Source organism: Neofelis nebulosa, chromosome 16 (assembly GCF_028018385.1).
Source record: "Neofelis nebulosa isolate mNeoNeb1 chromosome 16, mNeoNeb1.pri, whole genome shotgun sequence".
Taxonomy (NCBI): Eukaryota; Metazoa; Chordata; class Mammalia; order Carnivora; family Felidae; genus Neofelis; species Neofelis nebulosa.
In genome coordinates, this window is record NC_080797.1 from 24,366,908 (window position 1) to 24,393,601 (window position 26,694).

Consider the following 26,694-nt stretch of genomic DNA (forward strand, 5'->3'; position numbering starts at 1 on the left):
GTCGTAGGGTAGTTCTCTTGTTAACTTTTTGAGGAACCTCCACACTGATCTCGAGCAGCTGCGCCCGTTTGCGTTCCCACCACTTAGGCAAGTTTATAATCTGTGACTTAGATTTGTCAAACGGAGCTTGAAGTATCACCAGCATTGTTTTTACTTTCAGAGAACTTTCCATCATCTGTTTTGGGCAGCGGTTTGCCTGGTTTTTATATTCTCTGACAATAGAATTCCATCTGTTGTCAATCTTTAGAGAATGTCTAAAAGTTCTAGGATGCTAATGGACCTCTATTGTTTCTCCATGGAGTCAGATAATTTTTCAAATATTAAAGAAAACCACGATCAAGTCCTAAGCACTCATATAAAAAAAAATGCCTGTGACATGTCCTGGGTCCCAGCAGACCCCCTCTAGAGGCCACGTCCATACTTTTGTCATACGGAACAGAACAGTGACCAGTGCCTGGGGAAACTTTACGATCCTCTCCTCAACTGGTCCACCCTCCCTCTAAATATCGAATAAATACCCCTTCCCTCTATATCTGGCCCTTCTGTCTCTGCTCTGGGAGCCTCTGTGGAATGTTCTTCCACACCGCTTTCCTTTACCCAGGAAGCAAATACTCTCTTTACTCTGCTTTATTCCTGGTAGCAAAGGCTATTCTTTAACATCAAATTGATATATTCATTGACACTCAAAGGATTTGGGCAGGGAGAAAGGCAGACATTTATTTCTCAGTCTTGATCCAATTTCTCCAGAGAAATTAAGGTTTTTTTTCTTCATAGACACAACTAAATACGTCATCTTACAGGGGACATCTCCGAATACCAGTGAAATGAAGTGCTAAGATATATTTGACTCTTGTGACTTTTTTAAGGTCCATTCCATCTGAATATGGTCCAAAGGCTACTTTTCACCTTTTATCCTAAAACAGGCATATTTCTTGACATATATGAAGGACAAGTGACTGCAATCCTTGGACATAACGGTGCTGGTAAATCGACACTGCTGAACATTCTTAGTGGGTTGTCTGTTCCTACGAAAGGTAAGGAAATAGTTTCACAAGCGGCTGATTAAGCAGGCTGTTTACACAGTTGGGTAATTTAGAATAGGAAATATTTATTTCATATTTATATAAATTCATGAGAAAGCTTGTATCTCCGCTTTGCTATTGTTTGCCGTTCCCTGTATTCTTGGCATTGCCATAGACCCTGATATTTGTGTTGAGAATAATCTGAATTTCTGAAATTAAATAATCTGAAATTAAATGTATTAATTATACAATTATAAAATGTGAGGTTTCTTCAATTAGTATCCCATATTATCACTCTTCACAGAGTTACTATCCTGGTGGTGAATAAAATTTCTAGGGGTGCCTGGGTGGCTCAGTTAAGCGTTTGACTTCGGCTCAGGTCATGATCTCACGGTTCATGAGTTCGAGCCCCACATCGGGCTCTGTGCTGACATCTCAGAGCCTGGAGCCTGCTTTGGATTCTGTGTCTTCCTCTCTCTCTGCCCCGCCCCCACTCACTCTCTGTCTCTGTCTCTCTCTCTCTCTGTCTCTCAAAATAAACATTAAAATAAAATGAAATAAAATAAAATTTCTATTTTAGGATCAGCCACTATTTATAATACCCAACTCTCTGAAATAACGAACATGGAAGAAACTAGAATGAACATTGGATTTTGTCCACAATTCAATATTCAATTTGACTTTCTGACTGTGAGAGAAAACCTCAGGCTATTTGCTAAAATAAAAGGGATTCAGTCCAAGGAAGTGGAACAAGAGGTAGGTGAACATATTCAAATTGGTGGCTTTGAAAATACTTTACTTTGCTCTTGACCATATTTTTAGAATTTTTTTATGTTTATTTATTTTTGAGAGAGACAGAGATAGCACGAGTGGGGTTGGAACAGAGAGAGAGGGAGACACAGAATCCGAAGCAAGCTCCAGGCTCTGAGCCATCAGCACAGAGCCCGACGCGGGGCTCGAACCCACAAACCGTGATATCATGACCTGAGCCGAAGTCGGTCACTCAACTGGCTGAGCCACGCAGGCGTCCCGCGTGACCATATTTTTTTTAACTATTACTTTATTTTTTCATAAATAAAGTTGATGAAGTTCTTAGAATAGATTTCTCCTGATTATTAGAAAAACTGATTGAAGTAAAATATTTTGTATTATGTAGATGGGTTTTTTTGATAGGTGAAAAGAGTCATAATGGAATTGGACATACAAAACACTCAAGACGTTATTGCTAAAAAATTGACTGGTGGACAAAAGAGAAAACTGACACTTGGGATTGCCCTTTTAGGAGATCCTCAGGTAAGAGGGAAAAAATTTTTTTTGAAATTAATTTGTACTGAAGGATATCAAGCTATCATTAAAGTCTAAACTCTGCCAAATATGAGAGGAAATTTGTGATAGGGGGCCATACAAGCCTCTGGGGAATCCCGTGGAAGGCTGTATTTGAATCTAGGAATTATATGGGTTTCCATGCAACTTTCTGAAGGTCCTCACTTGGAACTGAAAGATACTTTCATACTCTTCCTTGTCTGTAGGTTTTGCTGCTGGATGAGCCAACTACTGGACTGGATCCTTTTTCAAAGCACCAAGTTTGGAACCTCCTCAAGGAGCGGAAAGCAAACCGTGTGATCCTTTTTAGTACCCAGACTATGGATGAGGCTGACATCTTGGCTGGTGATTCTTGGCTTCTTTCTTCTAACTAGTTATTTAAGGACTTAACATGAGAGATATTGTCTATAGTCTTTTTTTTTTTAAAGAGAATCTTGCTTAAAGTCCATTTGAGTAACGACATTCTTTTTTTTTTTTTTAATTTTTTTTCAACGTTTTTTATTTATTTTGGGGACAGAGAGAGACAGAGCATGAACGGGGGAGGGGCAGAGAGAGAGGGAGACACAGAATCGGAAACAGGCTCCAGGCTCCGAGCCATCAGCCCAGAGCCTGACGCGGGGCTCGAACTCACGGACCGCGAGATCGTGACCTGGCTGAAGTCGGACGCTTAACCGACTGCGCCACCCAGGCGCCCCGAGTAACGACATTCTAAAGATGCACTTTGCTTCAGAGGGATGCTGAGCTCCCCCATGAGTTCTTAGCATATGTGTCGCCGAAGCAAGCACTCCCCCTGAGTTCTTAGACCTGTGCTTGATGTATCTTCTTGTCTGTAACTTTTTTCACTGTCTACATTAATCACAAGTACATTTAAGATTTTTTGAAACTCCAATATTAACTTTCATATAGTTTTTTGTTATTGAGTAGAAAAAACTTTTCTCTGGGAAATCTTTTTAAATTTACAAGCCTTCGTTGCCTTCTTAAGAGGATCTTTGTTTCACTAATCGAGGGTACGAAGATGCAATATTGGAGAATGTTCTGCCTAAGACATAGTGGCAGGTGGAGGACTAGTTTCAGTGAGTCAGAAAAAGGTATGGAAGAATCTGGAACAAATTAAGTCAGAAACGGACACCGTGAAAAGAAGAGAAAGTTTACTGTCTGATGTGCAGTACGATCCTATACTAAGTTTCCTTAAAATATACTTGACTTCCGTGTCCACTACTTCCTGCCTCAATAAAGTTATGAAACAAGCCATCCCCAAACATAGTGTCTTGAGTCAATAAGCATTTATTTAGTGCATAAGTTGGAGAGTTGGCAATTTAGGGTGGGCTCACTTAGAGAGATTTTCCCATCTTTGGGTTCACTTATGTCTGGTAGTTGAATGGCCATTGGCAAGGGCCGTTGGATAACCTAAGGTGACTTAGGTGACAGCCCCACTCTAGATGTATTTCATCTTCCAGCAGACTACCCCAGGCATTCTCATGGCAGGAACTAAGGCTCTAGAGACCAAGTCCCAATGCATAAGCCCATTTCAAGCCTCTATTGGCCAAAGTAGGCAACATGGCATTGACCAAAGAAAATCGCATGGTGGAGGCAGATATCAAGGGGTAGAGCAGATCTCCTTGATCATGGTGAGAGAACACTGCAAAGTTACATAGTAAAGTATGTGCACGAAGGGAGAGTTGAATGAAGATTGGGCCTCCTTGTAATGTTTTATGCCATTGGATAACCCGTGAGGGACGCAGTGAATTTCTGAGTCCTGCTTCAAAGTAGGCATGGGGATGAGAAATGGTGCTGTACCCAGAAGCTCAGTCATATGAGACTACATTCATACTGAAAAACCCATTCAGTGTGTTGGTCTCCAGAGCAGAGAATATACCCATATAAGGAATTCACATAATTTATTCTTTCTTTCTTTCTACTCAGATAGGAAAGTGTTTCTGTCTAATGGGAAGTTGAAATGTGCAGGGTCATCTTTGTTCCTGAAGCAAAAATGGGGTATTGGATATCATTTAAGGTAATGTATTCTGGGAGTAACTTTAAAAAAATTTTTTTAATGTTTATTTATCTTTGAGTGACAAAGAGACAGAGTGCAAGCAGGGGAAGGGCAGAGAGAGAGGGAGACATAGAATCCAAAGCAGGCTCTGGGCTCTGAGCTGTCAGCACAGAGCCTGATGCGGGGCTCCAACTCATGAACCGTGAGATCATGATCTGAGTCAAAGTCGGACACTTAACTGACTGAGTCACCCAGTCGCCCATGGGAGTAGCTCTTTAATATGACTGTCGATACAAGGGGTGGCATTTCATGTAATCCTCTAGAGGTATAAGAAAACCAACCTAATATTTGGTGGAAATTGATTTACAATAAACAGTACAATGTATCTCCCTCATTGACATGTTCCTTGTTGGTTGTTTCTTGGTTTAAAACATGTAGATTTCCAAATGCTTATATATCTTTCAATAAAACATTTCTTGGCTAATATATAAAAATTTATAATTATGTTTTCAAAAAGCAAGTAATTTAAAAAAAATTTTAGTTTATTTATTTTTTTTTGAGAGAGAGAGAGAGAGAGAGTGGGAGAGACATAGTGTGGGAGGAGTGGGGGGCAGAGGAGGAGGTGTGGAGAGAGAATCCCATACAGGCTCTGCACTCTCAGTGCAAAGCTCTACGTGGGGCTCAAACTCACAAACCATGAGATCATTACCTGAGCAAAAATCAAGAATCGGATGCGTAACCAACTGAGCCACCCAGGCGCCGCCCCCCCAACCCCCCCACCGCCCAGAAAAAGCAAGTGATTTTTAATGAAACAATTGGCCCTGAAGGTCTGAAATTGTGTTCCAAGTCATCTTTATGCGTCAGAATCAACTTTGATGTCAGAATATCACGTGGGATAATTTAGAAAGCACAGCATATCAACAAGCAAGTTATTAGCATGAATAGAAGCCATTTGCTACAAAAAAACACAATTATTTATTAAAGACCCTATTAATTTTTTAATGATCCAGAAGTAATGTTTCATGTACTTTACATCCTATCATGATTTTATATATACATATCTCAATATATATTTTATTTATTTATATATAATATGTAAATACATATATGTATATATATATATATATATATATATATGTATTTACATACCAGCCTGCTGTCTATCTATCCATATCATATGTATACTGAAATTTCAACTTACTTTGGCTACATTTCAGGAAGTTGGCTGGGGGTTTGGAATTGACAGGTAATATTTGTATTTTTTCCCATTTAAAATAATTCAAACGAGGCTATTAGCACTTGGAGGTAGAATATCTGATTTCTGGGAACCTGATTCCTGAAGTTAGCAGGAGACGCCTGTAATATATTCAAATTATTTAATGGAAAACTGTCTTGTGATGAGCCATGGTGTTGGAGAAGAATTCAAAAGACTTCTGCTTCTTTTGTAACCTTAGTTTACACAGGAATGAAATGTGTAATCTGGAGAGAATCACATCCCTCATTAAGCGGCACGTCCCTGATGCCAAGTTAAGAGCAGAAAGTGAAGAAAAACTTGTGTATCTTTTGCCCTTGGAAAGAACAAACAAGTTTCCAGGTAACTTACTATATGGTCGCGGAGACTACAGCTAAGTGTCCATGCATTCTGTCTTCTGTCAGTTGGATTTGAAAGCTTATACCCATGAAAATATTTATTCCTAAGAGCTCTGCCTCCTGTTTTCAACATAATGAAGTGTGTTATCAGATACATGGTTTTCATGTGAGATCAACTAAAATTTCCATGAATGTATTTCACTGAAAAACCCAGATTTGCTCTCTTTGTCAGCATTCAATGAAGCTTTGAAATATCTCTTTTCTGAAAGAGCAAAAACTTTTAACTTCTGTTAGAGACACAGGTTAAATAAGGCCTTATTATTTTTTTTCTTTAAAAAAAATTTTTTTAACCTTTATTAATTTTTGGCAGACAAAAAGAGACAGTGTGAGTGGGGGAGAAGCAGAGAGAGAGAGAGGGAGACAGAATCTGAAGCAGGCTCCAGGCTCTGAGCTGTCAGCACAGAGCCCAGCTCGGGGCTTGAACTCACGAATCACGAGATCGTGACCTGAGCCAAAGTCAGATGCCTAACCGACGAGGCCACCCAGGAGCCGCTTGATGACTTTTTAAGTAGACATACATACTCACACATGGCCATGGTGATACAAGAAATGTTAAAGCTTCTGAAATAAAAAAGAGATTTAAAATAATAAAATTGATTTGAAGGACCAGAGAACATGGGGATGTTTTTATTGGATTATTGTGGCAGCTTTAATTTGAAAATGCTTTTAGATTTATCTATTCTGAGTGATCTTTGGGATTTCAGTGTATTTATCAGCAATTTTAATTGCATTAATTTATTACCTTCTTCTTTTTAGATCTTTACAGGGATCTTGAAAAGTGTTCTAATCAGGGCATAATGAATTATGATGTTTCCATGACAACTCTGAATGAAGTCTTCTTGAATCTAGAAGGCAAATCAACAATTGATGAGCCAGGTATAATAATGCATGTCTAGCAGAAAATTAAGAAAGAAAAAAACAGAAAATGACCATGTAGTGTCATATTTGTAGATCTTTATGTGGAATTCTGCCTAGAATGTCTATTAGGTATAGGGTTGCCTGCTTTTATTTTTTTTTATTTTTATTTTTTTTTAAATTTTTTTTTTCAACGTTTTTTATTTATTTTTGGGACAGAGAGAGACAGAGCATGAACGGGGGAGGGGCAGAGAGAGAGGGAGACACAGAATCGGAAACAGGCTCCAGGCTCCGAGCCATCGGCCCAGAGCCCGACGCGGGGCTCGAACTCACGGACCGCGAGATCACGACCTGAGCTGAAGTCAGATGCTTAACCGACTGAGCCACCCAGGTGCCCCAATATGCCTTTTTTTTTTTTTTTTTTTTTTTTAATGTTTTTATTTATTTTTGGGACAGAGAGAGACAGAGCACGAACGGGCGGGAGAGGGGCAGAGAGAGAGGGAGACACAGAATCGGAAACAGGCTCCAGGCTCCGAGCCATCAGCCCAGAGCCTGACGCGGGGCTCGAACTCACGGACCGCGAGATCGTGACCTGGCTGAAGTCGGACGCTTAACCGACTGCGCCACCCAGGCGCCCCAGGGTTGCCTGCTTTTAAAAGAATCATAGTTATTTTATTTTTATTTAAATTTTTGTAGTGTTTATTTATTTTTGAGACAGAGAGAGAGAGAGCACATTCGAGCAAGTGGGGGAGGAGCAGAGAGAGAAGGGGACAGAGGATCCAAAGCGGGCTCCACACTGACAGCAGAGAGCCCGATGCAGGGCTTAAACTCATGAACCACGCGATCATGACCTGAGCCAAAGTCAGACGCTTAACTGACTAAGCCACCCAGGCGCCCCTAAAAGTATTGTAATTATTTTATATCTAACATTATCAGACCTGGTGCTGGGTAATTACTTTGTAACATTTGTCTCCCTCTTATGGCAGTAACACGTCCCTTTGCAATGCCCACTTGTCCTTTATCATCAATAGCTTCCTGCTAATGTCATGAGTCCTGGCTTTGTCTCTTACCTGCCATTCTCTATAAAAATGTACTCTTACTTAGCTCGTAAATTAATTCTCATTAATATATTAACAACAGGTAACTCGATAAGATGATATGTTCCCTTAGTTCGGTTTGTGATAATAATCATTAGAGGCATTTCGGGGCTAACTATGTGCCAGCCATTGTGCTCAGCTGTTGGATTACGTTGTTCTTAATTCCCATCATAACTGTGTTATGCAGGGAGAACACTAAGATTTGGAGAAGTTGAGTGATTAGCCAAGACATAACAGCTGCCACGAGGCATATGTGGGATTTGAACAAGAGGTCTTTCATGGACTTTCTATTCCTTAAAACCAGTGTCTTGAAATAGTCACTGGGGTGTCAGTCATCAGTAATTCTGTGGAGGAGCTCCAAATGACAGAGCAGACCTTTTAAAAACTCAGTTACATACATTTATCCTCGTGTTTTCGCATAAAACTCGCTCTGCAAAAATCCCTTGGTAATACGCTGCTATTGGTTTGAAAGAATAAATGCTTCCCAAGAAGCCTAACCCGGTCTCAAAAGTTAATTTACTCACTCATTGTGATCCATTATATTTGTCTGAAGGACACATTTTCAATGTACGAGTTATGGATATCAGTAGCTTAACTTGTTAAAAGTACCGTTTCAAAATATTCTGGTGTCGCTTTCGAAGTTTCTAAAGAGAAAGTACAAATAGTGTAGCCCATTATAATGGTTTACTACATGGCTACAGATGTTGGCATTTGGAAACAGGAGAAAGTCAATGAGACAAGGGATGCTGGAACTGAGTCTGAAATGCAAGAGGCTCCTTGCTCTCTTCCTGGATTGAGAAAGGCCATCAGTACCAGAACTCTCTGGAGACGACAGGTGTGTGCAATGGCAAGGCTTCGCTTCTTAAAGTTAAGGCATGAGAGGAAACTTCTTTTGTCCTTGTAAGTATCAGATGGCTCTCTTTTCATTGAGTCTACTTTATTTATTTATTGTGAGAGCGAGAGAGAGCAAACAGGGAAGGGGCAGAGACCGAGGAAGAGAGAGAATCCCAAGCAGGCTCTATCTACACTGTTAGCACAGAGCCTGATGCGGGGCTCAAACTCACAAACCATGAGATCATGACCTGAGCCGAAATCAAGAGTTGGACACTGAACCAACTGAGCCACCCAGGCTCCCCAGTATCAGCCTACTTTAAATCTCTCAATATGAGCCAATATGAGTCAATATGAGCCGAAAAGTTCAAACGTGAAGAAAACAAGTCTATTAATTTCTTCATGTGTTTAATAAATGTCTTTCCAGTGCCTATAGTACCATCCTACAGAAGTGAGTACAACTGAAAAGGCCTTTAGACTTATATCATGTGGGGGAGAAAAATACTAATTAAATAATTACCCGATAAATAAGTTAATCATTTATTATGTCACAAATCCTTATTGAGGCTTGTTATGTGCTAGGCATTGTTGTAGGTGCTATGGTGTTTACCTTCTGGCTGGGAGGAAAAGATAACAAATAACAAATATAGAAACTAAATAAATTATATGGTAGGTGACACAAAATAGAGTAAAGGGATGGGAAGGGCTGGTGGGAGTTAGGGGTTCGTTATAGTTCTAAATAAGGTGATCAGTGTTGGCCTCTTTGAAATGGTCACATTTGAGCCAAGACTGGAAAACGTGAAGGGATTAGTAAATAGGAGGGAGAGAACCCCAGTTTAGAGCAGAAAGCATCAATTGTATTTGGCCAAAAGGGAAGTCATGAAAGGTTTTAAGACGAGAAGATCTGAAAATAGATAACTCTTTCAAGGTGCTTGGCCATGGAGGGAAGTAGAAAGATAGGTAATAGCTGAAGAGAGATTGAAGTCGGGAAGTTTCCTTTTTTTTTCTTTGTTGTTGCCTCCCCCCCCCCCCCGTTGATCAATGGGAGACATTAGAAAATGCTTCAGCCATGGTAAGAATATGCCAGTAGGATGAAAACAATGAAAGATGAGCTAACAAAGCAAGGTGTCAGGGTGGGTGGCAAAGGTCTGGGTTCAGAGCAGTATTGAGAAGAACTGAGCTTTGGTAGTGAGCAGAGATAACATCTAGTACAGCAGAAGGACAGACTGAGGGGATGGAAATGTTTTCTGTCCTTGGAGGGGAGGTGATAAGATCAGCGAGAGTTTGGACTTCATTTTTCCCCTGTGAAGGGAGAAGGTGGTAGGGCCTGAGGTCTGATGCGAAAGAAGTCGTTGCAAAGAGTGGACTCACCAACTTTAACTAGAGAAACAAAAGGATTACTTGAGAGATTTCCAACTGGTAGTTTGACTGGAAGAATGCATTCTAGGACCTGAAAACTGTGCATTAAATATGGCCTCTAGTTTCATGAAAATTAAAGTATACACAAAACAACAGCTGATGCAAGTTAAAATGGTACTTGAAATTGTACACATTGCAAGTTTGAGGGCAGTGTGAAATAAGGCTTCTTTCCCTTTAAAACTATGTAGATAGGCTGTTAGAGGCTCCTGATATCCCATCCAATGTTTTCCCTGTTGTCCTGATCAACCAGCACACCCACCAGAGGAACCCACTTGGATTTCACCTTCTCTTTTGATGCTCTTATTATCCTTGGAAATCTCGCAGTGTGATATGATTTACGAAAAATTTTGAGCCCTCTTTCAGATTAACGCCATTGTCATTTTATGTAACTAACCGCCATATTTGTATGTTGAATTTCCAAAAGTTGGCATTTCTATGGCATGTTTTGTGACTTAAATAGTTGGAGGGAAGATGTTTTAGACTTGCATTTTAATTTTCTTTTACTTAGGTTACTGTTACTTGGTATTCCTTTAATCCCTACCATTTCTGTGAAGATAGTGGTTGCATTATCTCATTCCACTCATTGTCGGGAGCTCTCATCCAGTATGTATTTTCTTTCTCTGGAACAACCCTCACAGACTCCTCTTACCAGTCTATTGGTCATCAACAATACAGGTGAGAAATAGGTATTAAATCTACTCTTGGTTTTTATCATCAAAGATCTTTTGAAACACAAACCCGAGCAGCAAAAAAGACCTATATTAAAAATAGCTTGAAAAAAAAAAAAATAGCTTGAGCGGCAAGGGGGAGAAGCGGTGTGTGTGTCCAGAGCTTGCTTTGTTTTCAAATTAAGGAAATTGATAACATGTTTTCAAACCAAGAAAAGTAATGGACATAATGGATAATATCCAATTACCTTCATCTCATGAAGATGTCTTGAACGGGTCCCTCGGACAGTAAATATCACTGCAGAGTTGGCCACATACAACAGGTTAGATAATGAGTAGGACCGATTTGTATCATCAGTAGAACGAGCCTAGCTTAGGAGGTATGTATTTTGTATATAGTATTTGTAGCTACAAACATTACAGACATCTGGCAGAGTTTATAAAAATCGCTAATAAAAAGTTTTCTTTCTGTGAGAATTGCAAATCTAGCCCTCAGGAATAAATCCTTTTCCCTTCATAAGAAGTACAAAATCCGCGAACATATTTCTGAAAGGAGTCTGTTGCACTCAAGATAGTAGACCACATTTCATTGTCCCAGCATCGGAATTAATCTCAGGATATTCTCAGAGAGTGAAGGTCCTTACCATGTTATCCTGGGCATTCCTTAACGTGAGGAGACATCTTTGCTATTTTAAAGCTTAGACGTTGGGTTCCTTGATGTTATTCTGTCTTCCTTCGTTGATTACATTAGGATCAAATATTGAAGACTTTATGCAGGCACTGAAGCGTCAGGATATACTTCTGGAAGTAGATGATTTTAGAAATAGAAATGGCTCTGATGATCCTTCCTACAATGGAGCCATCATAGTGTCTGGTGACCGGAAGGTATGTTTGCATCCATGTACTGTTGAATCATGAATGGGGTCTTGCCACCTTCTAATACTTGAGATCTATAGAGAAGCAACTCAACTCTTGAGTCCTTGTTGAGTTAAAGTATGAAACTGTAATCCTTTAAAGAGCACAGGTTTCTATCTCTTAAAGGGATCATCTTTTATTCATGATTTGTTTTTTATTTTTTAAAGTTTATTTATTTTGAGAGGATGGGGGGAGGGCCACAGAGAGGGAGAGCAAGAAAATTCCCACGTAGTCTCCGTGTTGTCCGCGCAGAGTCCTGTGTGGGGCTTGAACTCATTCACTGCGGGATCATGACCTGAGCCAAAACCAAGAGTCAGAAGCTTAACCAGCTGAGCTACCCAGGCACCGTTATTAATGATTTGATTTGTTATAAAAGTATGCATGTTTTGCAACAGCATGGATAGATCTTGAGGGCATTAGGCTAAGTGAAACAAAACAGACAGAGAAAGGCCAATACTACGTGGTATCACTTATAAGTAGAAACCAAAAGTCAAACTCCTAGAAGCAGAAAGTAGAAAAGTGGTTGCCAGGGGCTAAGGGTGGGGAAAACAGGGATAGGCTGGTAAAAGCATGTAAGCTTTCAGCTATAAGATAAATAAGGCTTGGGGAGCTTCAGTGGCTCAGTCAGTTGGGCGTCCGACTTCGACTTCAGCTCAGGTCATGATCTCACGTTTCGTGGGTTCGAGCCCCGAGTCAGGCTCTGTGCTGACAGTTCGGAGCCTGGAGCCTGCTTCAGATTCTGTGTCTCCCTCTCTCTCTGCCCCTCTCCCACTTGCACTCTGTCTCTCTCTCTCTCTCTCTCTCTCAGAAATAAATAAACATAAAAAAAAAGATAAATAAGGTTTGAAGACCTAATGTGTAATGTGGAAACTATAGTTGGTAACACTGTATGGTATAATTGTAATTTGCTGAGTGGAACTTAAATGTTCATATATATTATATATAAGTGTTCATACATATAATATATATGCACACACATATACATTTGAGGTGATGGAAATGTTAACTAGATGGGAAGAATCTTTTCACAATATATATGTATGTCAAATCATTATGAACTACATTTTAAGTAGATTAAAATGTTGTTTGTCAATTACACGTCCATAAAGCAGAAAAAAAGCAACACATTTTTTTAATGTTTATTTATTTATTTATTTATTTATTATTTTTTTAATATATGAAATTTATTGTCAGATTGGTTTCCATACAACACCCAGTGCTCATCCCAACAGGTGCCCTCCTCAATACCCATCACCCACCCTCCCTTCCCTCCCTCCCCCCATCAACCCTCAGTTCTCAGTTTTTAAGAGCCTCTTATGCTTGGGTCTCTCCCACTTTAACCTCTTTTTTTTTTTTTTCCTTCCCCTCCCCCATGGGTTTCTGTTAAGTTTCTCAGGATCCACATAAGAGTGAAACCATATGGTATCTGTCTTTCTCTGTATGGCTTATTTCACTTAGCATCACACTCTCCAGTTCCATCCACAAAGCAACGCATTTTTAATAGGGAAATTAAAACATTACTGGGATATGTAATACAGAAGAGAAAATTCTCTAAATAATTTTATTTCTTTATTTTCCCATATTATATTTCTAACTGTTGTTTGGTAAATGTCTTCTACACAGTTTTCCTTTATAAAAATACATTATTTATAGAACAATCTCATATTCTAAGACATATTTCCTAAATTGGAATTGTATTAGAGGGCCCTGAAACTCTTTCTGTCACATAAAATATAAATCTTTGACATCCTTTCATGTTAGTGAATGTTCATCTATTTCATTTACAGAATAAGTCATTTGGATTACCAAAATAATGCATTCTTACGACAATTCAAAAAGATTGAAGTGTCAAAGAAAAACTAATAGTCTCCTTCTCACCCTAATTCCACCCTGGTCCTTTATAAGTTGTACAGAAAGTATGATTGCTTTAAGAATTTAAAACTTATATTTGTGTGTCTTTTTTTTTTTTTAAGGATTACAGATTTTCAGTTGTGTGTAATACCAAGAGAATTACTTGTTTTCCTGTTCTTATGGGAATTGTTAGCAATGCCCTTCTTGGAATTTTTAACTTTACCGAACTTATTAAAACAGAGAGAAGCACATTTCCTTTTGTAAGTACAGTATTGACTTATATAAGAGACTATTTAATGAGGGATAAAGGGGGAGAACTCTATAGCTTACCACCTGAGGTTGAGTCCTGTTTCTGCTATTTATTAGGAGCTTTCTTAGCCATTCCTTGCTTTACTGTCTTCGTCTATAAAATGGGGAATATAATTGTATCTACTATATACAGTTATTGTGAGGATTAAATCCGTTTCCTCAGTGCCTAGAACAGAGCCTGACCTTTTTCATTCATTCTACAAATATTTCTTGAGTGTCTACCTGATACTTAGACTCATTTTATCACTGGCCTCATCCTTCCAGTCTAACATCTTATCTAATCGGGGCGTTTGGGTGGCTCAGGTGTTTGAGTGTCCAATTCTTGATTTCTGCCCAGGTCATGATCTCATGGTTCGTGGGGTCGAACCTGCATCGTGCTGTCAGCACGGAGCCTGCTTGGGATGCTCTGTCTCCCTCTGTCTCTGCTGCTCCCCTGCTTGCATGAGTGCTCTCTCAAACTAAATAAATGCATTGAAAAAAATAAAATAAAATCTTGTCTATTCAAAAGTATCCACAGCTCCCCAAGACATAGAACATTAAAAGAGCCAAGATCCGAAGGACACTGAAGACTGTAAAATAATAGAGAAAAATAATAGGTCTGTTAAAGAATCTGTCTTGAATAACTCTTCACACTTAACTAGGTACCTAATACATAGTTTCTAAAATCAGTGAATGAATGGACTTGCTTAGAAATCTAGAACACTTACAAAGCTTCAAATGCAAATCCTTAATCTTACATCACTTCTCCCTAGGGGAGTTTATTGAGTATGTGATATACATTGATTAAAGCAAGTGTAGAAAGTATACACCACATCCACCCTCAGCCCCCAATCCTGTGGTATCTCATTGGGGTCCAGGCTTCCTCCACCAGGCATGCCTCCTCCTAGGTCCTCCCTCCCCCCAACACCACAGTGCTGCCTCCTAGAATGCTTCCACCTGGGATACCCCCCAGCCATGCCCCCACCACCTGTGTCTCCTGGAGCTGGAGGACTTGGCCCACCATCAGCAGGAACCCCACGGGCTGGACATCCTGGGCATGGACACTCACGTCCTCACCCATTCCTACCAAGTGGGATGCCCCATCCAAGGGTGTCTCAGATGCAGCCAGCCCACCGTGGTCTTTATGGCTTAGGACACCCCCATGCTGGGCCCCCAGGCTCTGGGGGCGGGGGACAGCCACCATTCCGATGGCCATCTGGAGTGCCTCATCCCGGACCTATTCCAAAGGGCATGCCCCCTCGAGGGCCTCCGTTTGGATCTCCCATGGGTCACCCAGGTCCTATGCCTCCACCTGGGATGCGTGGACCTACTCCAGTGATACCTCCTCGTGGATATACTGAGCCTCTGCAACCCCCACCCAGTGGCTACCAGCGGGGGCCCCTCCCTCCATCCAGACCCACCCCCCGGCCTCCAGTTCCCCCTGGTGGCCCACTTCAAGGCCCTCTTCCTCAGTGATTTCTCATTCTCTTGCCTCCTGTTCTATTTTCCTGATATTTTTTCAATTCCTTGGACCAGTCACAGTTGCTGTAGCTCCCTAGGGCTAAGGCACTAATCCCTCTTAGGCCTTTTTTTTTTTTAATGTAATTTTTTTTTCACAGGAGGTTTTATTTTTTTTTAAGTGTATTTATTTATTTCGGGGGGGGGGGGCAGGGAGAGCAAGAACAAGTGGGGGAGGGGCAGAGAGAGAATCCCAAGCAAGCTCCTCGCTGCTAGCACAGAGCCCAATGTGGGGCTTGAACTCACCAAGCGTTGGTCCTAAGTGTTTTGCAAATGCACAGAGAAAATAAAACTAAACTCCTTGTTTAAGGGGGAAAAATGTGGAGAGTAAATAGATCACACTGAAATTTATGAGAATATACAATCCAACTCTAAAATTATGATTATTTAACAGTTCTGTGGTGTTTTCTCTATCATTTTATTTTACTTATTTTTTTGAAGTTTACTTACTTATTTTAAGAGAGAGAGAGAGCACAAGCACAGCCCGTGATTCCTGGCTTGAACTCATGAACCATGAGATCATGACCTGAGCCACATCAAGAGTTGGATGCTCAACTGACTGAGCCACCCAGGCGCCCCATTTTTTCTCTTTCGTTTTAAATTCTGAAGTGTCCTTTTGGGTCTTGGCTCTTTTCTGTTTTGTGTCTTATGAGATACAGTGCAGTTTTTGATTATATACGATGTTAATAACTGTCCTCAGCCTTCAAGTAATTCCTAACAGGTGTGTTCAGTTATTATAGATAAAAAAGGGAAAAATGGTGGAAATTGGGTGAATGTTTGCAAGTATATGCATAGTGGTTGTAGAGAATGAAATTTTTATAGTAAGAAATTAATATAATGGCACCTCTAGTTTTTTTTGCCTATGAAATAAGGCCATTTCTGTACTCTTTTTTTTCTGTTTTCCCAGTCCATTGTTATAACTGTAATACATTACCCTGTCTGGAAAACAACTTAGATTTATAGTAAGACCCTTCCAGGCCTTAAAGATTAATTTAAATATTTCTAGATGTTCAGAAGTGTTTTACGCAGGAAAGATTTGCTCTCCTCTAATTATATTTCACAGGTAGGGACAAGAACAGCTTCAAGTTCAAGAGTTTTAGAGGCTATTATCTATAATTCATCTCCTTGGAAGTAGGGAACCAGAATAAGCAGTCTCTCTGCTTCAGAGACTATCAGTGCAGCTCCAAAGAGTATATGTCTTTGCTTAACAATTACTAGATGTAAATATGAAAAAGAACCTGCTCACGATCTCTCGATACATGCCTATGAATTCAGATTTTGAATTTCTGTTGATATCGTGCAGTTCCTGGGAATGGAGCCTGCTATTTAGGGTAGCAAAACATGGCCACTTCTGCCTGTGTTTGCTTTTTTTTTTTTTTTAATGTTTATTTAGTTTTGAGAGAGAGTACGAATGAGGGAGAGGCAGAGAGAGAGGAGGACAGAGGATCGGAAGAAGCGGGCTCTGCGCTGACAGCAGACAGCCCAGCAGTCACAAACTGTGAGATCATGACCTGAGCCAAAGTCAGACACTTAACTGACTGAGCCACCCAAGCACCCCTGTCTGTGTTTGCTTCTTAAATTAGGTATATGCTTCCATTCTGAAGGTCTCACTATCTCATATCTTACGACTATGTTTGATTGCATGATATGTAACAATTTCAATAGCTTACAGGTGTGTTTTGAACTTCCAGAATGGCGTCTTAGTGGAATTTGGTTTTGTGAATGGGCCTTTATTTTTGTTGGTCCTTGCAAACTGCCTTTCTCCTTACATTGGCATGAGCAGCTTCAGCGATCGCAAAGTAAGAGGGGGTGTGGGAGGGGAGGAGGACAAAGATGATTTTCTCTGACTTCAAAAATTAGAATTTCACTGCTATATACACACAGGATAGTTCTTCAAGAAAAATGTGTCTACATGTAAATTATGTCGTTGTTCTAGTCTCATTATAGATTCTGTCAAATGGTTAATCACAATGTCAAAGGAGTCAGAAAATTCACTATTCAACACCATGAAATTGTCTCACCTTTAAGGGAATCCTACTAAATCAACTCTAGAAGTGAAAGTGTGGTGCTTCTTGACCGTGTGTTGTTATTTCACAGTTCCAAAAGGAATGTGTGTGTGTTTTTTTTAAATAGAGCGTCAAATATAAGACATACCATGTTTCTGAACTTTTAACAACACTTTTGTAAATCAAGCTTTAAAATTTTATGTTATCGTCATTTTCATTTATCTACATCAAAGAGTAAATCAACTCTACAAATAATCCAGACTTTTCCTGTTGAGCCAATGGCTGTATATTCCCATATTGGACATCAGATACTTAGAGACATGCCCTTCTCCAGTCACAGTGACACGGTGTTTCTCTGGGACGGTATTAGTTGCCTGAGGCCTGATTACCTAGACCTGGGTTAGAAAGTTACTGAAGCTCAGATTCACTATATAAAATAATACCGACCAAAAAAATTACAACATGGTATTTCTAAAATGTATTAAAAGTTTGTATTTTCGCATAAACAAAATACCTTTTCGACCCAACATTTCAAACCCTTCTGCATCCCTTCTGTTTTTTTATCAGCAAAAAACTCAGTCTCAGTTATGGATTTCAGGCCTGTGTCCTTCGGCATACTGGATTGGACAGGCTCTGGTGGACATTCCATTATACTGCTCGATTCTTCTTTCAGTGTATTTAATTAACTGCCTCATGGTTTTGGAAGTCAGATTCCCACTGGTGCTCATGTTTGCTCTTGTAAGTGATCATTTTTTTCACCAGGCCAAAATATAATAGAAACAAACATTCACTTTCATTAGCATTGTATCGTTAACGAAAGGCATGTGTGAGAAAATGGCCTTACACAGCCTTATGGTCTCATTATCTCCCTGTTCCCCGTCCCATACGTGACCTGCATCTCTAATCTTGCCACTAAATATATTGTTTGCAGGTGGTTTGCATAGTTGGTTGTGCAGCTTCTCTTATATTCTTCACATATGTGATTTCATTCATCTTTTGCAAGAGAAGAAAAAATAATGGCCTTTGGTGTCTCGGGTTTCTTATTGTAAGTATCTATGCATACATATGCACATTTATATTAAATTTTTTTAAAGCTTATTTTTAAGAATTCAAAGTTAAGTATAAATACTTAAAAATTTTTAAATGTTTATTTACTTTTGACTGAGAGAGAGAGAGAAAGAGAGAGAGAGAGAGAGAATGACTGGGGGAGGGGCAGACAGAGAGGGAGACACAGAATGTGAAGCAGGCTCCAGGCTCTGAGCTGTCAGCACAGAGCCCAATGTGGGGCTCGAACTCACAAACCATGAGATCATGACCTGAGCCAAAGTCAGGTGCCCAACCAACTGAGCCATGCAGGCACCCCTAAATACGTTACTTAGAAGAGAATGGAATCACTTCTTTTGTACCTCTTTTGTACCTCCATGGACTGTGTTCATGGTTTCAGTATTTCTTGTTCATTTTCTCTCTCCTATTTCCATCTGTTCTTTGAGGTTTCTCTTTTATATCTCTGTTTCTTTGGAGAGAAACAAAATATCTGTAGAAACCCTGGCAGGGCTCACCTGAAAGACTAGATCACTTGGGACAGTCCCCTCATTTTACAGAGTGGGAAGAACTTAAAAGAATCACACCTGAACCCAAGCCTCTCAACTCAGTGTAGTTTTTCTCCTGAATAATTCTACTTATTAAAAAAAAAAGTGCGATAGGTGACCATATTGACTAGTAATGTAATCAAACAAATAAACATGGAAAAGTTTGATTAATAAATAAAAACATTTATTACATTAGGCACTCTCTGCTGTATTCTCTTCCCTATGCCTTGTTGACATCTTGAGCAGATATCATAGCTTTCTGACCATTTCAGATAGTAAAATAGCTCATTAAGATTCACTTAAAAGGCCAGCCAAGTCCAAATCATAGCTTTAATCTCAAAAGCTCCATCCCCAACCCCACTTCAGGCATGCCCTTAGTTTGGGGACCAGTGGTGAGAAAGGGAGCAGGGTCTACCCTTTTAATTTTTCTATTTGTTCTATTTTTTCCCCTTCTCCTGTATGTGGGGACAGGGCAGAGGGTTTAGGGTAAAGAGAGCCAACATCTTACTTCTTTGGGGCTGGTACAGTCACAGTGGCTGGTCTTTGTGGGCAATATCCAAAGGTTTGGATTTAGTGTGGATGGGAATGTCACAAATACAGCCAGTTGGAGAATTCAGTATGCCGGCAGAGATCGTAAAGGCTATTAAATTGCTTCTTAGTCTCTAAGTATCCTCCTTGCAGTACCCAATCATATCATTCATTGGGTCAATTTTATAAGTGGTTGTGCTACAATAGTCAAATGCCATAACGAGGTAACGCCTCCTTAACTATTGGAATTAGTCCTTGATCTGTTTGGTTTTTCTCCCCTTATTCATCCCAATATAAAGGTAGTTTTGTCTGTTTCATCCTCTCATTTAATCAGTTTTTGCTTTATATATTTTGAGACTGCAGGTGACCCTTGAACAACATGGGAGTTAGGGGAACCAGCCCTCTGCATGGTTGCGATTATGCGTGTAACTTTTGACTCCCCCCAGATGTATACTGTTGACTGGAAGGCTTACCGATAACATAAGCAGTCGATTAACACATATTATTATGTTATCTGTATTACATACTGTATTCTCACAACAAAGCAACCTAGAGAAAAAAATATTATTAAGAAAATCATAAGGAAGAGAAAATACATTTCCAGGACTGCATTTATTGAACAAAAAGTGCATGTATACATGGGCCTGCACAGGTCAAACCCATGTTGTTCAAACCCATATTTTATTTGATCATTCAAGTCTGGAATCATTAGGTAGTGGCCCTATTTATTCTCATAATGGCTTTTGGTCATAAAGTCGATATGTCAGATATTAATATAGGTATACCAGATTTCTTTTATTTAGCTTTTGCCTGGTAAATCGTTTTGCCACGGGTTTACTTTCAACCTTTGGGTGTCATGCTTTCGTGTCTGTTTGTTGCCAACTGAATATAGTTGGATTTTATTTGTTGTCATTTTTAAATTCAATCTGACAATCTGTGCGTTTAATTTAATGAATTTCTTGGGATTGTTTATACACTTCAATTTGGTGATATCATTTTTTACTTCATGGCTTTGTATTTGTGATGTGCATTATGTGGTGGCTTATAGATGGCCATCATCTCTCAGAGACTTCCTGTGATCTTGTGTGTGTGTGTGTGTGTGTGTGTGTGTGTGTGTGTGTCTGTCTGTCTAAATTTCCTCTTATTAGGACAATAGTTACATTGGATTAGGGCCCACCTCCATGACGTCTTTAATCTTAATGACCTCTTCAAGGACCCCATCTCCAAATACAATCATGTTCTACTGGGCTTAGAACTTCAATATGTGAATTTCAGGGGACAAAACTCAGCCCATAATATCCTTGATTTTCTTTTCCCCATGCCAAACTTAATGGAGCCTAAAGTTAATCAATATCCTAATTACTTCCAACACTGTATTTTGGAGACTTTATGATCAATAATTGCCCACCCTACTTACATTATATTCTCTAGTGTTTGGTTCTCTCATTTTTAATCTCATAAATAAACATTATTATTTTAAGAAGTTAAAAAATATTTGTAGACACTTTTTGTTGACCGTTTGTCCACCATTCACACATGTAACTTTGTCTTTTTATTCTCATTAGGGCCATTTTTCAGTCTCATTCTTAAAAGTTAATTTTACTGCATATAAATTTCTTGGCTGACAATTATTTTCTCTTATCACCTAAATTCACTAACCTCTTGCTGACCTTTTTGCTATTGAGATGTATTGCTGTCTGCCATTCCTTTGTAGAGGATTCGTCTTCGACTACTTTTAAGGTCTTTGACTTTCGCACCTTTAATTTCATTACATTGTTTCTAGGTGTGGATTTCTTTGTATTTATCATTTTTTTCAAATGAATTTTGCCATCTGAATCTGTGAATTCATTTGTCAGTTCCAGGAATTTCTCTGCCAGCACCTCTTTAAATATTACCTCTCTTATGAAGGTGCGAATAAAATATTTATGTTTTGCTCCCTGGACTCTACTGAGATAGTATTAGTGTTATTCTCAGTCTGTTCTCCACATCTCTTAGCACTTTGCTCCAACTTTCTATGTTCTTGTCCTTGCTGCATTCTGGGAAATGCTTCAGACTCTCCTTCCAATTCACTTATTTTTTGATTCAGCTATTTCTGAGCTACGCTTAATCTTTGATCAACTTTTTAAAATTTCAACTTTGTTTTCTAAAACGATTTGGCTCTATTTCAGATATGTCCAGCGGTTTCTCATGATCTCTTGTTACTTGCTTTGGTGTTCTTTATTCCACACTTGATTTACTTATACATTTAATTAAAATAATATTTGTACTTGTTCTTTGACAATGAACTGCTTTGTATATTTGAATGTATGTTTGTTTGTTTATTTATTTATTTATTTATTTATTTATTTATTTATTTTAGCTGGGTGCACATATTCAAGATCTTACACTGGGGATATTTTCATCCTAGAAGAATTTTCAATTACTTTTGCAAGAAGTACAGTGTAGAGCCCATGTAGGGCATTCACCATCTTAGAGCGTCATGCCTTAATGTGGGGGTTGCAAGGAATACCCCTAAAGAGGGTTATTCATTCTATACTTATTCTATCGAGGGTATTTGGAGGGAAGGACCTCTCAATCCCTGAACTGGAATGCACATTTGTTCCCTGGTTGCTCAGATTTAGTGTTTACTTAATAGTCCAAGTTAGGTTTCAGACTTTGTGTTTCCTGTCAAAGAATTCTCTCACTTTTTCCCCCGAGACTAGCAGTGTATTTAAAGGACATGTGTTTTAGATGGCACGGGTAAGGTCTTTCAGAATATCTATTCTTCTATATTTCTACAGGTAGAAGTCCACAGCTAACTTTTAAAACTTCAGTTTTTGGGGCGCCTGGGTGGGCTCAGTCGGTTAAGCGGCCGACTTCGGCTCAGGTCATGATCTCGCGGTCTGTGAGTTCAAGCCCTGCGTCTGGCTCTGTGCTGACAGCTCAGAGCCTGGAGCCTGTTTCAGATTCTGTGTCTCCCTCTCGCTGACCCTCCCCTGTTCATGCTCTATCTCTCTCTGTCTCAAAAATAAATAAAAACGTTAAAAAAAATTTTTTTAAAAACTTCAGTTTTTTACAGCAGTGAATATAGAATCCAGTTTATAGCAGATGGAAGAATAAATATAGAATGGGGAAGTAGAAATAGGAAGTGTTTTACAACTCCTTTAAATGTAATGTTGTTGGTATTGTTTACCAGAGGAAAGATCTAATGGAAGGATTCTTTTTATTTTTCTGATGTTTGGGACAAGATAGATGAGGTGATTAGTGCATTAAGGGAATAAGAGAAGAGAGGTAGGGTTGTCAAAGATAAGTTATTTAATTGCATTTTTAGAATTAGAAGGTTTAACTTCAGTTTTTTATAACTGAAGATATATTGCTGCATACTTTGTTGCAGCAGAACCTTTATTACTTATAAATGGCATGAACAGTAAATCTTCAAGGAGATTCTGATACAAGGTTATAAAATAAACTAGTGAACCTGTTTCTGTTTATATTGCTTTTTCCTCCAGAAAATGTTTCTGGTGCTTGTGGAGGAAACATTATTTATATGCGTTTTTGTTCTATCATCTGTTTCATATGTATCATGGCAGCCGACGTCATGTCCACTGACTTGATATATGGCCAGTTATCTTCCTATAAAAGTATAGCGGTTAAGAGTTTGGGCTCTAGAGCCAGACAGCCCCCGGTTTGAATCCTTGACCTAGCACTGAACAGCTGTAAGACACTGGGCAAGTCAATTCATTTATCTGACCCTCGGAAAATATATATAATAACCATAATAGTTTAAAGGGTTAGGACTGACTTTTTCAAAGCACATTGACCATCACAGTGCTAGTCAACTGCTCATCAAAGTCCTTGGTAAACAGTAAATGCTCAGTAACAGCTTCTGGCCTTTTCTTGTCTTTCACCCGTTTTTATTCCTACAACTGTAGTAACTATAATACCACTCCACAAAGTGATTTGCATAAATTGAACCCTTAATATGTATCTTTTTTGGGACCCCTGGGTGGCCCAGGTGGTTGAGCGTCCGACTTCGGCTCAGGTCACATCTTGCTCACATATCTTGTGCTGACAGCTCGGAGCCTGGAACCCGTTTCAGATTCTGTGTCTCCCTCTCTCTCTGCCTTTCGCCTGCTTGGGTTCTGTCTCTCTCTCTCTCTCTCTCTCTCTCTCTCAAAAATAAATAAACATTTTAAAAAAATTTAAATATGTATCTTTTTTGATTATTTGATGAATAAAAACATAAAGATAGAAATCCTCCTGCCTTTCCAATATTCATTCACTCATTCATTCATTGATATTTGTTGCATTTCTCTGTTACAAAGTGCCAGACACTTTGCTCGAGCAAAACAATCTTTGCAATCAGAGGACTTATATGGATTATGTAAAAGAAAGTGATTCTTATTCAAACCAAACCAAATCCTTCTTCAGAATGCCCCATGGATCTGTGGCAAAAGGAGAACTGGACCCACTTAGGAAACCACCAAAGTAGTCTGACTTGGGAATATGGGCTGCCATGTATGGTGCTGTCCATATTATTTTTCTCTGAGGATTTTGTTTTGAGTATACTTGACACAAGACGTCACATTGGTTTCAGGTGAACAACATAGTGAGTCCACAAGTTAACGCGTTATGCTATGCTCACAAGGGTAGCTACCCTCTGTCACCATACATCATTATTACCTTACCATTGACTGTATTTCTTCTGCTGTGCCTTTTATCCCCTTGACTTATTCATTCCTCCCAGGATGTTTTCAACCTTTCACTATTCCTACCTTAGTGTCAAAATGGATAATTCTCATATCTTTCCTATTGCTTAAATACGGCAATAAATACCTCAACGTTTATTTTGTCCTTTTGTCTTTTAAGATTCCCAGTCATATCATTAGTTAATTGTAAATTATACGCTGGTGCTAAAAGTATATGAGGATTTTGGGTGATGAAAAGGGTAAATAATGTAATATCCCTTTCTTTTTTTTTTTTTTTTTTTTTTTTTTTTTTTTTTTTAAATTTTTTTTTTTCAACGTTTTTTATTTATTTTTTTGGGACAGAGAGAGACAGAGCATGAACGGGGGAGGGTCAGAGAGAGAGGGAGACACAGAATCGGAAACAGGCTCCAGGCTCCGAGCCATCAGCCCAGAGCCCGACACGGGGCTCGAACTCACGGACCGCGAGATCGTGACCTGGCTGAAGTCGGACGCTTAACCAACTGCGCCACCCAGGCGCCCCTAATATCCCTTTCTTTTATTGTTACTCTCTATCCATATCAGATAGTGTGAAATCTTCTAGATATTTAAAAGATATTTATCTTTTAGATATTATAAACTTGTGTTTCAGTTGTAATGATAGTTTCTTGCTTCCTAAAGAGGAAAACCTAGCAATATTGCTATATATAAAGTGAAAATGAGAATATCTCCTAGGAAAACAGATTATTCGTTTAAAAAGCTTACAATATTATATCCGACTGAGAAAATTAAAATACCTATTGATATTTTTCTTCTAGATTTCAATATTTTTACTCATCATCCAATCATCAGCCAAACCTGAAGACCCCAGTTCAATTCTATGCATGATTTCAATACCTTTCTACACTTTAATTAGATTTTTCATACTTTTTATGGAGGTAAGCAATATTACCTACTGTGTGACTGACCTTAACCATGTAGCCCATTAATGAAATCTTTTCCCAGTGTTGAAACAAGTATAAAATTTAGGAGTTATTCGATGCTGGTAAGTTCTGAAACTAAGATTGCAAAACTGAATAAAGTTGATGACTGTGCTTGAGTCCCTTTTCCTGAATATCAGATCACATGGGAGATGTGACATATTGTGCTCTTTGATTGCATGCCACTTAGTGTCAATAAATTGCTTTGGAGATGTGATTGGTAAGGGAAGGAAATCATGTTGCTACAAAGCACTTCTGGGGGAAACCAAGTGCTGCTGAGAATTTGGGGGCAACTGTTGATAAATGTCATCTACATCACAGTTCTGGACTTTATCACTCCCACTATAAAGAAATTTGCAAGTGCACTCCTTTTGTTTTTAATGTTTGTTTATTCTGAGAGAGAGAGAGAGAGAGAAACCACATGCACACATGAATGGGGGAGGGGCAGAGAGGGGGAGAGAGAGAATCCCAAGCAGGCCCCCAACATGGGGCTCAATCCCACCAACCATAAGATCATGACCTGAGCCGAAATCAAGAGTCAAACGCTTAACCGACTGAAACACCCAGGCGCCCTGTGCAAGCACACTTCTTAATGAGCACCATGTGATGTATGAAACTATTGAATCACTGCATTGTACTCCTGAAACTAATATAACACTGTCTGTTAACTAACTCAAATTAAAATAAAAACTTAGGGGCACCTGGGTGGCTCAGTTGGTTAAGTGCCCAGCTCTTGATTTCAGCTCAGGTCATGATCTCACACTTCATGAGATGGACCCCACATTAGGCTCTGTGCTGGTAGCGTGGATCCTGCCTGGGATTCTCTCTCCCTCTCTCTCTACCCCTCCACCATGGTACACGTGTATGCTCTCTCTCTCTCTAAATAAGTAAATATAAATAAACATTTAATAAAATAGAATAAAATAAAAACTTAAATAAAAAATTTAAAAATCATTAGTGCTAAATACTTTTTTTTTTAACATTTATTTATGTTTTTGAGACAGACAGAGACAGAGCATGAACGGGGGAGGGTCAGAGAGAGAGGGAGACACAGAATCTGAAACAGGCTCCAGGCTCTGAGCTGTGGGCACAGAGCCCGATGTGGGGCTCAAACTCACAGACCATGAGATGATGACCTGAGCCGGTGTGGGATGTGCAACCGACTGAGCCACCCAGGCGCCCCATTAAGTAGTATTTTTAATAGGAGGCAGCTAAAAAATATTCATCTGAAGAACGAATCAGAATTGCAAAACTATAGTCAAGGGTATTTTATTATAAAATATCTATTATAAAAAGATTGAAATAATGTTTGCTCTTAGAAGGTAATATATGTATTCTGCCAAGCCCAGGATCTCACATAGTATGGACACTCACTAAATGGTAGTCATTTTTAAAATATCCCTTTTAGCATTTATTGGCAGAAAAAATATTAGATTCTTCTGAGAACATTCACTTTTAGTAAAATGAATAATGAGCATTATATACTCCCTCTCGTTT

At 39.2% G+C, this 26,694-nt stretch overlaps 1 protein-coding gene across 1 annotated transcript in view; it reads left to right on the forward strand.

The window, feature by feature from the left end:
* The window catches only part of ABCA10 (ATP binding cassette subfamily A member 10), a 74,297-nt gene that overhangs the window by 31,069 nt on the left and 16,534 nt on the right, over positions 1-26,694 (forward strand). The window contains exons 12-26 of the mRNA XM_058702726.1: positions 924-1,034; positions 1,603-1,778; positions 2,196-2,315; positions 2,552-2,690; positions 4,269-4,359; positions 5,793-5,932; positions 6,745-6,864; positions 8,642-8,840; positions 10,699-10,865; positions 11,610-11,743; positions 13,747-13,884; positions 17,122-17,229; positions 18,004-18,174; positions 18,368-18,481; positions 25,036-25,155. Of these exons, the coding sequence (XP_058558709.1) occupies positions 924-1,034; positions 1,603-1,778; positions 2,196-2,315; positions 2,552-2,690; positions 4,269-4,359; positions 5,793-5,932; positions 6,745-6,864; positions 8,642-8,840; positions 10,699-10,865; positions 11,610-11,743; positions 13,747-13,884; positions 17,122-17,229; positions 18,004-18,174; positions 18,368-18,481; positions 25,036-25,155 (2,048 nt within the window). The remainder of the gene's footprint in view (positions 1-923; positions 1,035-1,602; positions 1,779-2,195; positions 2,316-2,551; positions 2,691-4,268; positions 4,360-5,792; positions 5,933-6,744; positions 6,865-8,641; positions 8,841-10,698; positions 10,866-11,609; positions 11,744-13,746; positions 13,885-17,121; positions 17,230-18,003; positions 18,175-18,367; positions 18,482-25,035; positions 25,156-26,694) is intronic.